This window comes from Hoplias malabaricus, chromosome 10 (genome assembly GCF_029633855.1).
Source record: "Hoplias malabaricus isolate fHopMal1 chromosome 10, fHopMal1.hap1, whole genome shotgun sequence".
Lineage (NCBI taxonomy): Eukaryota > Metazoa > Chordata > Actinopteri > Characiformes > Erythrinidae > Hoplias > Hoplias malabaricus.
In genome coordinates, this window is record NC_089809.1 from 27,321,914 (window position 1) to 27,338,520 (window position 16,607).

General features: G+C 40.0%; 1 protein-coding gene across 1 annotated transcript; it reads left to right on the forward strand.

Annotated features, from left to right (window-relative positions):
- The first annotated feature begins 5,099 nt into the window (after positions 1–5,099).
- Positions 5,100–16,561, forward strand: LOC136708858 (glycoprotein endo-alpha-1,2-mannosidase-like protein). The gene is made up of 4 exons (XM_066683721.1): positions 5,100–6,082; positions 8,236–8,345; positions 13,226–13,302; positions 15,109–16,561. The coding sequence occupies exons 1-4, from the start codon at positions 5,608–5,610 to the stop codon at positions 15,743–15,745; spliced, it is 1,299 nt and encodes a 432-aa protein (XP_066539818.1). The 5' UTR covers positions 5,100–5,607; the 3' UTR covers positions 15,746–16,561.
- The last annotated feature ends 46 nt before the right edge of the window (positions 16,562–16,607 follow it).

Genomic DNA, 16,607 nt, shown 5'->3' on the forward strand with positions numbered 1-16,607 from the left:
GTGATTCCAGGTTAGATCCGGACCCACCGCGACCCTGAACTAGATAAGCAGTTACAGCAAATGAATGATGAAATAATAGAATGGAATATGGTTTAGAGTATGATGTTCCCTAACAACAAGTACTGAATATGTGTCCTTGAGGGTACCACCATAAAAGTACAAAAGCATTTACCTTCAAATTAAATTAAATATCAAAATAAAATAGTACCATGATGTAATTTTTGTAACAAGACTCATGCCTAACACATTGTAGGTGATAAGACTCTGGTGTCACTCTTGGTTACCCAGTTTTTGAACAGGATGTCATTAAATAGTCTGACATGGATGAACACAGCAGAAATGGCCAAACATTAAATGTAATGAATTTATGGAACATTCTGTCATATCACGTTATGTTCACAGGGCCATTTCAAAAACATTTCCACAGTAAAATGTCTTCATATTCAGGATATCAATAGTCTCTTATAATGTGTCTTCAATGAGCCTTTCAGATTTTTGAAACACTTTGAAAATAAAGAGATAATATCCGAGGAAGTTCGCTAAACGTGTAGTTTTTCCACGGTATGGAAGTTTTGTTGGTATTTCGCCATCTAGCGTGGACAGAATGCAACTAGTGCAGTTTTTAAGGGGGAACAGAAAATCCAAATGAATCGATTGCTTATCCTTTGTATCCCGGATGTGTACTCTGAAATGTTTCACTCGTATTTTGGTATCTGAATTTGAGCAAATTCGAAATTTATTGTTTGACTTTTTTTAGCTTGATTTTTTTTATCTGAATTTATTAAACTTGAATAATAAAAGTGAAAACATGTTCTTGAAAATACACAAGTTCAATTCAAGAGCAGTTATATTCAGAGGCATAATTTCAGTGCAAAAATCAGTGCTATAAATTCAAAGGTGGTAATATTTCAAAATCTGCTGAGACAGATTTGCTTCCATATGAATTTTGTTATATGAGCTATTACACATACCCACGGTGCTTCCCCTTCAAACCAACAGAGGTCGCTGTCTCCTGAGTAATAAGCCCAAAGTATGCTTCTGTGTTGATCCTATGCCGCAGCGTGGCCTGATGAGGACCTCTCCAGAAATGTAGATAACTTGTCCCGTCTAAACAGACCTAGGCCAACGACTGTGATTGGTCTGTAGACGGACGAACATTGTTCAAGTTACTCAATCAAGAATTCTACTTTAAAAAGTCGTAAAACTAATACTGCTACATTTTGTACTACATAGGGTTGAAGAGGAAATCCAGCTCTAGTGATTTGGCGGTGTAACTGCAAAACGTAGACACCAGCTCACACAGTGGCCTAGGAGGGCTGTGCAGGCTACGGCATAGGCTCAGCGTTGAGTCAACGCAAAAGACTGATGACTCAAATACCGCTTAATATTAAATGGTACGAATAATTTTGTTAATCCATAACGGTTCTAAGAACTGAAAGTGATTACTTACAGTGTCAAATTCGCACAACAGTTGATAAAAAAAAGTCTGCCGTTGGTTTTATTTGGTTTTATGGGGAGAAACCTTTTCAGTTGTTTTAGCGAGGCGATTGTGTTCGTTCGTCTCCTAGCAACAGAGCCGCTGTGTGTCGCGCGGAGCTGTGCGGTGCAGGGAGATTTGTTGACACACATTACGGTTTTATTCACACTTAAACCAAAAGGACCTGCCGAATTTAATAATAAAGTGGAGTAAAAAAAAAAAAGATATTTGACTTTGAAATGTAGTGGAGTAAGAGTAAAATGTAAAAATTACTTAAATACGTCATTGTACTGGAAAGCACCTTATCGGTCTAAGAAGTCTAAAAGACAGCTTCACCCTCATTACATTACCAACTTAAATTTATGTCCAGTAAAACTAAATAATTATTTATGTTAATACAATTTTGCTGCCGTTGTTTATGTTACATCATATATTGACTGTAGACCACTGCTGGTCCACCATCGGACCACTCAGATTACTGTCCTGGGTACAGGATCTAACTACATTTTAATATTCTCAAACAGATTTTAAATTCACAGAGACTTTTATTCTGGAAAACAGACTAATACAAATATTACAAACGACTATGAGATATATAATAATGAGTATGCCTTATATAAAATGATTATGCTGAAAATGTTGAGATTGTGCTGGATAAAGAAAAGTAAACATTTAGCCGTTAATTCAACGTTGAAATAACGTAATGACTGCCGTCTAATCAACGTTCTCTTAAGGTTGAAAATGAAAGTTGAAAAGACGTCCAAACACAGACATTGAAAAGACGACTATTAGACGTATTTTGGACGTCCATTGACGTTAATGATTGGTCACGAAATAAATTACTTTTATAAAACGCATTTGGACGTCCACTGACGTTATTGATTGGTCACCACTTGATAACTAACTTAAGATGGCTTTTGGACGTCCATTGACGTTTAAAATATGTCCTTGACGGACAGACTACTTTTAGATCTATTTTGAATGTCCAGGGACGTTCCTTGTTGACTGGGTTAGACTGTGAATGGAAAAGGGCTAAAATGTGACACTTTGTCTAAAATTCTGTTAAATCACCGATGGTCCACCCAGAAAAGGCTGTGCAAAAGGCCAGTGGACCTCCAACTTTGCTCAACTTTGAACAACCGTGGTCCACCGTCTATCAGGGATAGTACAATCTGTAATAGTTGAAATTCAAAGTGCACCTATACGCTGGAGCTGATGAAACGGACAATGAGTGTAAAATATCCTAGTGCGAGTCTAGAAGTTTTTATTTTTATTTTTATTTCTTTGGCCAAGCATTGCAGCTTTATAGTGAACAGGGATGAGAACGAATAAATGCATCATCCAGGTCCATTTTTTACTGACCACTGCACTCTAGTGGCCAGACTGTATACTGCAATGTAGAGTCACTTTACTATGGCACCACATTTTCTATTTTTATGTTTTTCAGCTCTGTGCATTAACAAAAGTATATATTCAAATGTAAATATTTATTGTTTTTTTTAATCAAGTGTCAAAATTTTGTAAGAACTTTAGAGAGATTAAATATAAGCATGTTTCTCACTGAACGTTGACTGAGCATTAACCCTACTCTGTTTGACTTGTTGATATACAACGAGTCAAGCCAGGTGACAAATACAATCAAAAACAAGTTAAAGTGCTTTAATTAGTTAGTGAGGCACCTTGAGCCTACTGAGCAACTTCAATACACCTTATAATAGCTCCTGCATGTCTTGTGAAATGTACTGTAAAGACTGAGCACTATTTTCCAAAGTATACATACTCAGTTAGACATGTCAGCAAGTTTTCTCCAATAGGTCTTCTACTGTGGTGAGATGTTGCATTTCCACAGGCCACAGCCTCTGATTGGCTTTATTTATTCACATTATTTATCATGGAACAGGTTAAGGATCTCTTGTGCCTAGTGGACTGGGGTATTTTAATCATGAAAGAGCCTTCTATTACAAAACACCAAAGAGACAGCTCTTCACACTAATTCCAAAGCATCGTGTTCTCTGAACGATTCAAAACACTTCACAATAAGAGTACATATTTACAAAAAGCTGCATTGTCTTGTTTACACACTAAATTTGTAACTAGTCCATGTCACCTCTGTATTTATTATAGCTACTGCCCTGCTTTTGTAAATGTATTCAGATTTCAGATGAATTCTATGACTGACCTTTGCAGTTCATGCTCCCTCTTGGAGAATTAAACTGGAATTAATGGAAGAGTTCATCCGTGCTATGTAGGTCTGTTTCTCATCTGTTTATTTTTAAGCAGTCTGTTGTTAAAGGTCACACTTCGTATGCTTGACCACTTCTCCTGTCCTAGAGTGACCCTTGACTGTTGTACTGCTGATCGGGCGAACATGATTCTCAGGCTCTGATGAAGACACTGAATTGAGATGACAGACCCTGAGGGCGTCTTCCTCATCTGCTCAAGTGAGTATGAGATGAGCTGTGGCACTATCCAACACAGTACCCCATAATGGAACAGTAACAGTGCAGGCCACTGTCTGACTTCAGTAACATGCAACAATGTATTACACGCTCATATTAATATACCCTCTTAAAATAAAGATGGTTAAAACACTTTGGAACAACTTCTCTTTTGAAAGGTCCATTTGTAATCAAACTGGTTCTTCTGTGGCATCAATCCAAAAAGTCAATTTTGGTACCTTTAGTTTTCAAAACACGGACATTAAATAGATCAGCAGTTCATTGTTACTAGGGTATTCAGGCTATAGCTTGAAAAAAAAAAACAAAAAAAAAAAAACACTGTAATCCATGACCAAATTTCTTATCTTGGTTCTAGAATACCTGTTTTACATAATTGTGTTTTGCTGGTGAAGGAAGGCAGAGTGACCCATTCATCCAAGACTTATGACTGAGAAAGACAGCTGTAAAGTTCTGTGAAAAAGTATTAGACTTTAAAGGAGTTTCGTTTTTCAACTGTTTTTTAAACACAGCATATAAAACAATTCAGAATGCTCCCTACCAGAATTATCATCACTGTATCTCTCTCTCTCTCTCTCTCTCTCACACACACACACACACACACACTCACTCACTCACTCACTCACTCACTCACTCTCTCTCTCTCTCCCTCACACACACTCACTTACAGTCTCTCTGTCTGTCTCTCTCTCTCTCTCTCTCTCTCACACACACACACACACACACACTCACTCACTCACTCTCTCTCTCTCTCCCTCACACACACTCACTTACAGTCTCTCTGTCTCTCTGTCTCTCTCTCTCTCTCTCTCTCTCTCTCTCTCTCTCTCTCTCCAGAGGCTGACCACTAAGCTGTATGTGCTTCTCTTGGGTTTAGACGTGTCCAAAAGGGCTTAAACACCTCGACATTTACCTGAAGGCTTTTATTAAGCTGCAAGAATCAGACCAATCAGAAAACAAAATGTAAATGAGCACGCAAAAAAACTGTCCGCTCAACATAGGGAGTTGAGGGGAAAGCTGCGCAGCCGCGTAAGTAAACACGACAATGTGTGTGTGTGTGTGTGTGGGGGGGGGGGGGGGGGGGGGGGGGGTGAGAGAGAGAGAGAGAGAGAGGCAGACGGGCTCACAACGCGTGGAGGGGGACATTTCTCACAGCCTTTCGCTACGTGTCTGTGCTGCAGCATGGAGCCAAAGCCAGAGACACGGAACACCAAAAGCCTGTGACTGTGGGCTTAAAGGGATAAGAATAAAGTACCGAAGGGTAAGAGCCTCTGCGCATGCTCCAACGCAAGCTCAGTTTCCTTACATCCTTTTTTCAATGTGTTTGTAATAGTGTCCTCAGCCGCTGAGTATAAGAGGAAGAGCATGGGGCAGGAGTTCGTTAGTCTACTTGTGGGGCAGTAAATGATGCACCTGCGTGTGTTTTATGGAGCTAAGGAGACACTCGGACTTTGCGCAGTGTGTGGATCAGCGACAGTGCGGTCACTGTAGGCTGAAGTGTCCAGAGCTGCAGTGTCAGCATAAAAGACTCGACCAAAGTGAGCGTAGATGTGAGCAGACGAATTTGAAAGGCAGGTGTAGGCATCTGTGTAAGGTAGGCTACATATTTTCTTGGTCATCTGCGAAATCAGAGCTGCCCAATTCACACAGAGTGAGAAACATAGACTTTTCGCGATGGCTCGCCTGCGCAGAAGAGCGTGCGTGGCTCTGTTTCTCTTCACACTCTTCGTACTCGGGACTCTGATGGGTTTAAGGACTCTGAAGCCCACTGACGGCTTCTCCGCTCTCGCTCCGGGCGCAGAGGTGCTGCCTGTGGTCGGAGAGAAAGTTGACCGGCGATCAGTGTCCAGTGACGGTCAGCCATCAGCCGCTCAACGCATGTCTAGCCCGGACAGAGGCATTTTCTACGATGTTCATATCTTCTACTACATGTGGTACGGAAACCCACAGATGGACGAGAGATACGTGCACTGGGACCACATTCTGGTGCCACACTGGGACCCCAAAATCGCCGCCAGTTATCCGCGAGGAAGGCATGCACCCCCAGAGGACATCGCGTCTAGTTTCTACCCCGAATTGGGCACGTACAGCTCCAGAGACCCTGAGGTGCTGGAGTCCCATATGGAGCAAATTGCAGCAGCAGCGACAGGTACAGTACAGTTTAAGCTGCAAATACTACTGTTGAAATAACCATTACACCCCCAGAGTCTCTAGACCCAAGTTACCTACCCCTTGACCCCATACACTAGGTATACACTCCCCTCTCATGACTACACCAATTCCATATCAGTTTCATAGTTCTGAATGACAGAAGAATCTGAGACAACCCAAATATATTAGTGAATTCAAATAACTGTTGGCTAGAATACCGCAAACCCCCCAGCACTGAGCAGTGGAACAGTGGAACTGCATTCTCTGGTGTGATAGCACTCAATGCAGTACCTGATAATGATCACAATGTTCACTATATTACATCCATGGTATCCTCTTGGCATGAAGGTTTAAGGTAGACAGCCAGACAGGATTAAACCCGGTCCTGGAATGCAGCGCACAGAGGAGATCATCCGCTGAACAAAACTTAATACCTAATAACCAAACTAAACTTGGAGCCAGATTAAGATTAAACCAGGATTCATAAATCTCTTATGGTGGTTCAGCAGTCATTTGAGACCCTAGTGTTGTGCTGCACTTTTGGTAAGTTTCTAGACATGATTTGTAGCATGTCCTGTCAGTGAAGTGTAGTTTGAAATGCTGTGTACATCATATTTAAAGGACAGTTAAAATCTGTAAAAATGTATAACATTAAATAGGAGGGATCATTAAAAAAGTATAACAGATAGACAACTAATACATATATAAATATACCGTAATTTATATAGCAATATTCTATACAACAATAACTTCATGAATGCATGCTAAAATATAACATATTGACATACACTCTCAGACAAAAACAGTGTAAATATTTAAAGGTACAACAGTGGTTTGAAATCCAGTTTCGTTCCCTGAAGATGTATTACATTCTCTTCTCCAGAAGGAGAGGGAAATATTTGTAAGACTACATTCAATTGTAAGACTCCAAGCCCTCGAGTTGAAATTGGAAAATTGAAATCAACACAACTTTTAAATCTACAGAATATATAGATCTATACAGAATATGGTATAGATATGTTCCCTTACTGAAATTACTGGTATGTTTACCCTTGAGGTTACCACCACAGTGTTGGCAAAAGGTACCAAAAAAGTGTCTGTTTTTCTAACGGTGTACTGAAGCACTGTAATAGCAGTAATTATAATAGGCAAAATATATAGCAGCTGTTCATCCCTTAATAACTCAATAGTTAATATGATGTTTAAGGGGTTTAATGTGTCTCACTGGGCTTGCTGGAAGATTCAGCACTGAGTATGTGGACAGCTCCAAACGTCTATGCTACTGTACAGTATCTGGAACAGTGGCATCAAAGTACAAACACAAAAGGGAGTGCTTAGATGTGTTTTTTATAATACCCCTTTCTAAAGTGACAGAGTGAAGTGTAGCCCCACAGTGAGAACATGAGACCACTCTGCTTGGCCAGCAGTGGGGTTAGGTGTCTTGTTTTTAATTAATGGGAACAGCAGGTAATGTAACTCTCCAGTGGCACTAACGGATGCCAACATGTCTATTTAGTTAAAGAAGCTCACCAAAGTGTATTATATGCCTGAATATCTATATACAGACACTGTTTCTAATGAATAAATTAGCACACATTTTAGTCATATATTCAGTTTCTCATATGGTCAAAGAAAAACATGAATCCCCATTTTTGTCAACTTTTTGTTTTTTGTCAACTTGCTTTCAACTTGGAAATCTACCTATTAGAGAAAGTTGAATAAGCATATGTTCACAAAAATTTGGTAACGAAGTATAATCTAAAGATGATTTCATTATCTTTTTTTTAAACTCTGCGACAGCCTGCTGTTCCACTGAGCATAAAATGTGGTATCAGAAGAATTCTTTGGAGTGATGCTTTGAAAATGCTGAGCGTCCTTGGGTTTCTAGAAATGTGTAATATAAGTGTAACGTTAAAAAAACAAAAAAAAACAAATTTCAGTTCAATGGTTTTGACTTGAGTTTTTCAAAGAACAACAAACTGAAAAGTTCTTTAGAAAATGAAAAGGAGCTTTTCAGTGGTACTGCTCCAAGCAAACGATTTTGGTATCTATACTTCCAAGAGTGCTCTTTCACTAACTGTTTACTGACTCTTATATATATTATATGACTTATAATGCACTGTATGTGTGCTCTTTTATTTTTATGTGAAGGTGTGCTGGTGCTGTCCTGGTATCCTCCAGGCTTGGCTGATGACCACGGAGAACCCACTGAAGACCTGGTTCCATCGATCCTGGATGCAGCTATCCGGCATGGTTTAAAGGTAAGCATGTGCCACCCCACATTAGTGAATCTTTAACTAACAGATTGCAAGAATGATAGGACATTCCTGCAATCTGTTAGTGGATATTTGTATTCTGTTGCTGTCCAAAACCAACCAACCAACAAACATTCTCTAAAATGGCAGCTTTGTTTTTTTAACGTGAGATACATGCCAATGTAGAGGTTTTATTGCAGTAATACTGAAGGCATTCCCATTGGTCCATACATCATGAACTTCCTTTCTGCTACTGTACAAAAGCCCTCATCAAATATTTACCTACCATAATCCATGGCTTGGGTTACATTCCTTCGTAATTCAACCCATGAAACATCAGAACTCCTCAATAAGGTACAGAGCAGCGTGAGAGGCCCTGAGAAGGAGCAGATGTTTTGTGGCCCCAGCTCATGCTTTTAAATTTTCATTCTGGATGTTCACTGAACTCTTCCAACTGAGTATGTACAAACACAAACTCTGGCAGCTGATGACAGTTCTGTTACTGTACTGAGTTGTACTGTAGCAGCTGCATGGATTCTGGGTGCTTTGGCCAGCGGCTTCCTGGATGTTGAAGTTGAGCGTATGAGCTTGTTAGCAATGAGGCAAAATCCCAGGGCTGTTGTAAGTGTGTTTAAACAGCTGTACAGCAGAGTTACCACTATGCAATTGTGTGCTGACACTGAGCAGTTGGACAGTGTGGTGTGTGTGTGTGTGTGAAGGAGAGAAACGCGCTGAGTGACGACAGAAAGGCATATAAGGGCAGCTCTACCCAGCTGAGCCCCATCAATAATACACACTGCACACCACAGACTGCTTGTTAAAATGCATCCTGGCGCAATACTGCACACAGCACAAAGGCATTTCATTGTCAAGCCAACCTTTCCATTTAAAGTCATTTGCCTCTTACATTAAAAGTTGTTGTATGAGCCATGGCTGTAGTCCAATAGTGAAATATAGCCGTGCATCAGACCTTGATTAAACTCTCCTATCAAGTATGTCTCAGGATGCTAGAGGGGTAGGCACACACACACACACACACACATACACACACACATTCTTAGAATTAAGGTGCTAAAAATGTTCTTTGGAGTGATGCCATTGAAGAATTTCTTTTAGATTTCTAATGAAATGGATGGTCCACATTTCAGTGTTTGTCAGTCTAATCTGCACTACATCTTTTTGTAGTGTATGTTCATTTTGCATAACACTGTACTTAATAAAACAAAAGAAAAACCTTTTGATTTGAAATATCCTGCTGGGAATTTGATTAGTCTAAGAAGGTATAAAAAAAAGCATTATAAAAACTACTTCAGTATCAAAATATACTTTAGTGTATACCTATCGCAGACCTACTGGACATTGTTATTGGTTTATTGGTTTGAATTTTGGCCCTCAACCTACCACAAGCATTGAAAGTTACCCCACCTCAATTCTGGACACCCAAATACTAAAGCATTACCTCAAAGAAACCTTTTGGTGTTTGCTACTTTTAAGAATGTCCCATGACTGTTACAGCAATGTTTTTTTTTGCTATTCACTTTACTGAGCTGAGGTGAAAAGATGACATGAGTGTGTTAGGGGTAGTGCGATTACCATATCTTCTGCTTTTTTGGAGTATTCTGCCCTTAATGACTTGGAAAAATAATATTTAATGATCAACCTTGATTTTGCTGTGATTGTGATGACTGTGGGAAAGAGAGAACACTAGAAATACACTCTCAGTGTTGTCCAATCAACTGTAGATAACATGCAGTACCAAATGAGAGCATGCACTGAGGAGTGATGCCATGCTTACATCATTAACAGTAGTGAAAGTGACACTCTCCTTATAAGGAAATCTCATTTGAAATAGTTTTGAAGTGCGTAGAAAGAGACCAGTGAAATGCTTTATAACGTGACCTTGCTGGAGTGTGTCTGTTGTTGCCCCTGCGACATCCTTTGCCTCCCTGAACATTTCAAGCCCAGAGGGGCTCAGAGCGTTATAGCCAGTAACTAGGGCATGTCGCAGAGGGGTTTTGGGGTGGGTGAATTATGCTGTAATGCTCAACTCACAATTTGATTAGTTAGTGTGCCAAGCATGAACTCCTAAACAAGACCATGCTATCTGAGCTCCCCTTTACATCTCTGATATATACTAATCTAATTCCAAGTTGTTTGTCCACGTCTATTCCCTTGTATGAATAATACCACTATTCATCATGCTTCAGTGAATTGCGTGCCTGAAACAAATCAGAGCTTGGACTCTTCATATTTTGTCCTCACAACTCAAGGTCTGTGTTTTGTGAGGATAACTCAGCTTTGCGGTAGCCTGGCCATTTCCACCAAGGCTTTTGCCTTTGTGTGCCAGTGTCTGTAATCCTGTATATTGTCTCTCCAGTACCATCAAGTATTCAGCTTTAACTTCTCTAATGTCTGACTGGAACATGAGCTGGATTGTTAAGCAGCTTCACTCAACTGAGCAGAAAAGAATCAAGGACTAAATAAAGGCAGGTGTTTCACTAACCCGATGAAATGCTGCCCTCAGGTATAACATGTATATCTCAGTAAGCAAACAAATATTCATAATTACCTGAGGAAAGCTTTTGTCTGAGGGACGTTCGACATGAATGCACTATTCATTTCCCAGGGATGTATCCTCAATATACTTCAAATGTTGAGAAAAAGCATGCACAAAGTCTGGAAATGACTATTATGGGTATTCAATCAAAATCCATTACTGTGTACTTATTTTCCATTATCTACATGAATATAAGAGCACCCCAATGCCCCCTCCATCTCGCTCTGATCCCACACTCATTCATCCAAAGTGTCAGGCTGAAAAAAAAAGCTTGTGCTTTCATAAAGTGGCTTGTGCCACTTCCATCCATTAGTGCCTTTCTACCTCAGTGTCAACTTGACATAAGGAGCTGCATCTCAGGAGGAGAGAGGTGCAGCAGCAGTAACTGTAAATGAGGGCTCAATATGCCTACTTCAGCACATCATATAACATCTTACTGCTCTACCCTCCAACACCTTTAAATGGAACTACCAGATAAATGCCACATACAGGTTCAACACAAACACATTCAACACAGCAGTAGACTCTTTGTGTTACCTAATATCCAGTATCTCATTATCTTAAATCTATTATTAATCCTAATATGGCTAATTAGTACAGTTATGGTAGACAGTGGGTAAACACAGCCGAGATGGGTTCTCTGAGAGTAATTGAATTAGGAGGCTTTCATGAGGAACATGTCTTCAGTGGACTGATGTTACTCTAATTGGGTTTGAGTGCTGAGGTGTTGACATCCATCTCCCTAATGGCTACACTCAGTACCTCACACAACCATTTTACCCCAGTGTTTCCCCTCACTATTATTGACCCCAAGAATACGTCTCTCACACTGATGACATGTAATCTTAGTCTTAAGTGTTCTGCTGATCCTTCTAGAGACTGCAGCACTCTCACTCCCCAACGAATAAAGGCCTGATGGGATTACAGTTCTTGCATTAGGAGATAAAGGCAACACAATTGCAGCAGCAAACTCGGCGTCGGTTTAACTCAAATGAGAGTCCTTATGAAGGACACTCACTGTAGATAATACAGAATAGACATGAAGACAACATAGAGGAAGGATTTTTTAAACTGAAACCATGTAGTAAAGAAAATATTTCTGAAAAACCTGTGAGCTTGATAGTTTTTTTTATTTATTACATTTTATCTGGAGTTCTCTTAATATTCCGTTTACCAGTTGTTTCTGTCCAAAATGAGAAGGCAAAGCCTTAAATTTTTTTTTTATTAAAGTTGCAAATACAGTCCAGTCACTGTAGTCAGCTGTTATCAAATATTATAAAATATACAGTACAGTCACTCTGCACATCAACTGCTCAGTCAAATTGCCATAGGTTTTATGTCATTTCTGACACAACCCATCTATTCCCTCATGGCTTGGGAAAGGCATGAGTACTGCACTAACCTGTACAACTCCCAGCAAATTGGAGGTGGATTGGTGGAGACAACACTAAACTCCACACAGTGACCCATGGCGAGGACTGAACTGGTCCCCGAAACGTTGACTTCACTGTCACACCACCACACCACCAATTAAGACAAATTAAGACACCACCAAAAAGGGTTTATTGTGGTCAAAAGATGTAGAAAAAGAAAACGGAGACATTATTTATTTAAATTTTATTTGGACAGGGATGATATATGCCACATCATTCCAAAGGCTCTGTCATGTCCAAATAGATTAATTAAAACAAACTTCAGGCATTTCCTCCAGAACATATCTTGAGTTGAGTGAATTCCTTTCACATACTTCGTACATTGTACACAATAAGCTCAAGGTAAGAGCCAACTGTGGCTAATAGAATACCTGTGAAAATAGCTTATGCTGCTGTTGGTCATAGGAGGCCATTCCTGCTGACGGCAAAGAAAGCTTTCAACTGCAGTAAAAGAGATTAAAGTCAGCAAGGACCCAATCTGCAACGCTTATCTTTCCCAGAACATCAAAAGACAGGAAGAATTTTTCTTTACACAGGAAAGATATTTATTGTGCAGCAGCTCTAAGCATCTGAATACAGATCTGAATATGTCCAAATCACATTTTGCTGAGGTTTTTTCTTTGGTGAGTCAACAGCTTTTTACCTCGTTTTATCAAAAGCTTATTGAACACATCAAGGACAGACTGAAGTATTCAGTACTTTTACATGTAATAGACATTTCATATAACGCAGCTGGGCATCGAAAGAAATGAATGGTAATGGAATGGAATGAGAAAAATGACCACAGAGCAGTTTGTCAGTCTGTGGTGCAAGGTACCTCCAAATCACAAAGAAAAATATCTGGGAAGAAAAATAAAGGTAAAAATTTATGCCATAGTTTTCTTTGTACTACTTAGGTGGCGTTCCACATTCAGCCGTACAAAGGAAGAACTGATCGAACTGTTCATGACAATATCAAATACATCATTGACAGGTTGGTTTGAAATTTTGAGTCTTCATACATTCATAATTCTTAATTATCTTGTTTCAGTGAAAACATGATATTATGTGTTACAACCTGGTCTAGGACATAGTAAAAACAGTATTGGGACGATATACAAATGAATAACATATTGAACAGAAACAGAAAATATAATATGCTTGTTTACTTGGTTGTCTCAGGCAAGCTTATGTCACCTTAAGGCTTATTTTAGACTATCTATTCACATTTATTACATTATTATACATCACATTTGATCTTATATTTAGTCTTATATTCCACAGGATAAAGGATAAGGATACATCCCTTGGTGTGTGACAGTCATATTCATTCTTTATCTGTAACCCTTATCTGGTTCAGGGTCGCGGGGGTCCAGAGCCTACCTGGAATCATTGGGCGCAAAGCAGGAATACACCCTGGAGGGGGCGCCAGTCCTTCACAGAGCAACACACACACACACACACATTCACTCACACCTATGGACACTTTTGAGTCACCAATTCACCTACCAATGTGTGTTTTTGGACTGTGTGAGGAAACCAGAGCATCTGGAGGAAACCCACACGGACACGGGGAGAACACATCAACTCCTCACAGACAGTCACCTGGAGTGGGAATCGAACCCACAACCTCCAGGCCCCTGGAGCTGTGTGACTGCGACACCTACCTGCTGTGCCACCGTGCCGCCCTGACAGTCATATTTTTCTAAATAATTTGAATGGAATGCTTTATCTCTTTTAGGACTGGTACATTTTAAATGGGATCTTTCTGATTTGTGGGTTTACAGTTAAAACTATATGAACAACTATGTGTGTTCCTGCCTTGTGCCCAGTGATTCTGTGTAGGCTCCAGACCCACCACGACCCTGAACTGGATAAGAGGTCAAAGATGATAAATGAGTGAATGAATGAATATATGAACAACATATTGGGACACATCTACTCATCTTTGATTTGAGGTGTCTCATTCAGTCTATTTGCCATGGGCACCTAACCATGCAGATGCCACTGTTGAGTCAGTTTGTGAATTTTCTGCCCTACTAAATGCACCATGACCAACTGTAAGTGGTATTATTTAAAAATGGAATTATTTAGCAACCATAGCAACTCAGCCTCAAAGTGACAGACCACTTTAATTTGTGGAGTGGGGTCACTGAGTGCTGATGTCTAGAACTAGAATGAGATTGCGAACCCAGCGCTCTCAACCAGTTTCAGTGTCTGCCCTCACAAATGCTGTTGTGGGTGAACAGGCAAAAATTCTCACAGAAACACTCTAAAATTTGGAAGGAAATTGTCCCAGAAGAATTGAATCTGTTATAGCCATAAAGGGGGATGGGGGCGGGATATCTTTAAAAACCTATAGATGGTGTAATGTGTAGGTGTCCCAACACTTGTGTCAATATAGTATCAGTAAATGAATGATAGCCTAATCGATTTTAACAAGCACTGTCCCCATATGGTCCCTTGTCTCTTTGTAATGAAACTGAACATACTTAACAGGCAGGAACAGCAGCACTATACTTTCAATAATGCAGTAGCAGTAATAGAAGACAGAGTGTCTTAGTGAGTGCAGTGCTTTGCTGTTGTGTAAGGCATTATAAGTGAAAACTGTGTCTGATCTGATTCTGTAAAACATTTAGAGAGATGTGGGAATTCTCCAGAAATGCGTCTTTCCAAGCCATGGCACAAGTGCAGCTCTCATAAATATTCAGCTGTAGATTAAAACCTTTCCAGTTTTTGCTGCTATGTGGAAAAGAAGATTGTAAAAAATTAAAGCTGTTCTTTTTTTGTGTGCATTCAGGTATGGAGACCATGGGGCTTTTTACCGCTTCAGCACCAGCAATGGGAAGTCACTGCCTCTTTTCTACATCTACGACTCTTATCTGACCCCTCCAGAGGCCTGGGCAGAGCTGCTGACCGTTACAGGCTCACACAGTCTGCGTGGAACACCGTATGACGGAGTTTTCATCGCCCTCATTGTTGATGAGAGACATAAAAATGACATCCTTGCTGGTGGTTTTAATGGGATGTATACTTACTTTGCTTCCAATGGCTTCTCTTATGGGTCCTCACATCAAAACTGGAAGGGCATTAAGGCTTTTTGCGATGGCAACAATCTATTATTTGTGCCCAGTGTAGGGCCAGGCTACATTGACACCAGCATCAGGCCCTGGAACAACCACAACACTCGCAACCGGGTGAATGGTCGATATTACGAAACTGCTCTTCAGGCAGCTCTGAATGTTCGGCCAGAACTTGTCTCCATCACGTCCTTCAATGAGTGGCATGAGGGCACGCAGATTGAGAGGGCAGTGCCCAAAAAGACAGTCACACGTTTGTACTTGGACTACCACCCTCATGAACCTGATCTCTATTTAGAGCTGACTAGAAGATGGGTCGAGCAGTTTAGTAAAGAAAAACAACAATGGCTCATGTGAAGTGTGCAGTTGTTGCTTTAGTTGGAGGTAAAGACGACCTGTGAAAATCATAGTTTTTACCCTGTTAACATGTTAATGTGGTGTTTTCTATGTGCTAGAAAATGCATAATGTGCAAAATAAGCAGTCAATTCCATGGCTGAACATTTTTTGCTTTGAAACTGCAGTGATCCAAAGACAATATCAAATGGGTGGATCTTACATCATGAACCGATGGAACTAATCCTGTCAAGTGGGATGTGACATTTGATGCACAGACAAGTGGCAGAGATGTAAGTGGAGACAGGTGGAGGCTATAGGTCCACAAATACCGAATAAAGGTGAAGCGTATTTATATCTGGGAAATAGCTTCTAAATATGTAATTTTAGAGGTTTAATCAAGGACTGGATGGGACTTTTACAAAACTGTGAGATGTGAGCTTTAGTGTGTGAGAGACATAGACTACTAAATAAACAAGCCAAGGACAATGTATATGGGATATTCAAGAACACACACATCAATCTCTAAAAATTTCAGGTGGATCACCAGAACCTTTCCCCTGACCGTCCAGAACAATCACAGATTTCAGACACATGGACACAGACTCAGTTCAGAGCAGTTTGGGGGAAAAAACAATGATGAAAAATCAAGGACAGATAATACCACAAGTATATAGTGTGTCTGCCAGTGTTGAGGCCTTGTAGACATTGAAAGAAAAAGGCCTTCCACAACTGTTACATAATGCACCACTGAAATAACTGCAGATATTGATTTTGACTTTACAAAGATATTTTTGTATTTATTTCCCATAAATACGTAGATTCCAAAACACAGCTGTCCTTCAAAATGAAAGAATGAATTTAAATTATTTATCTGTTCTTTAC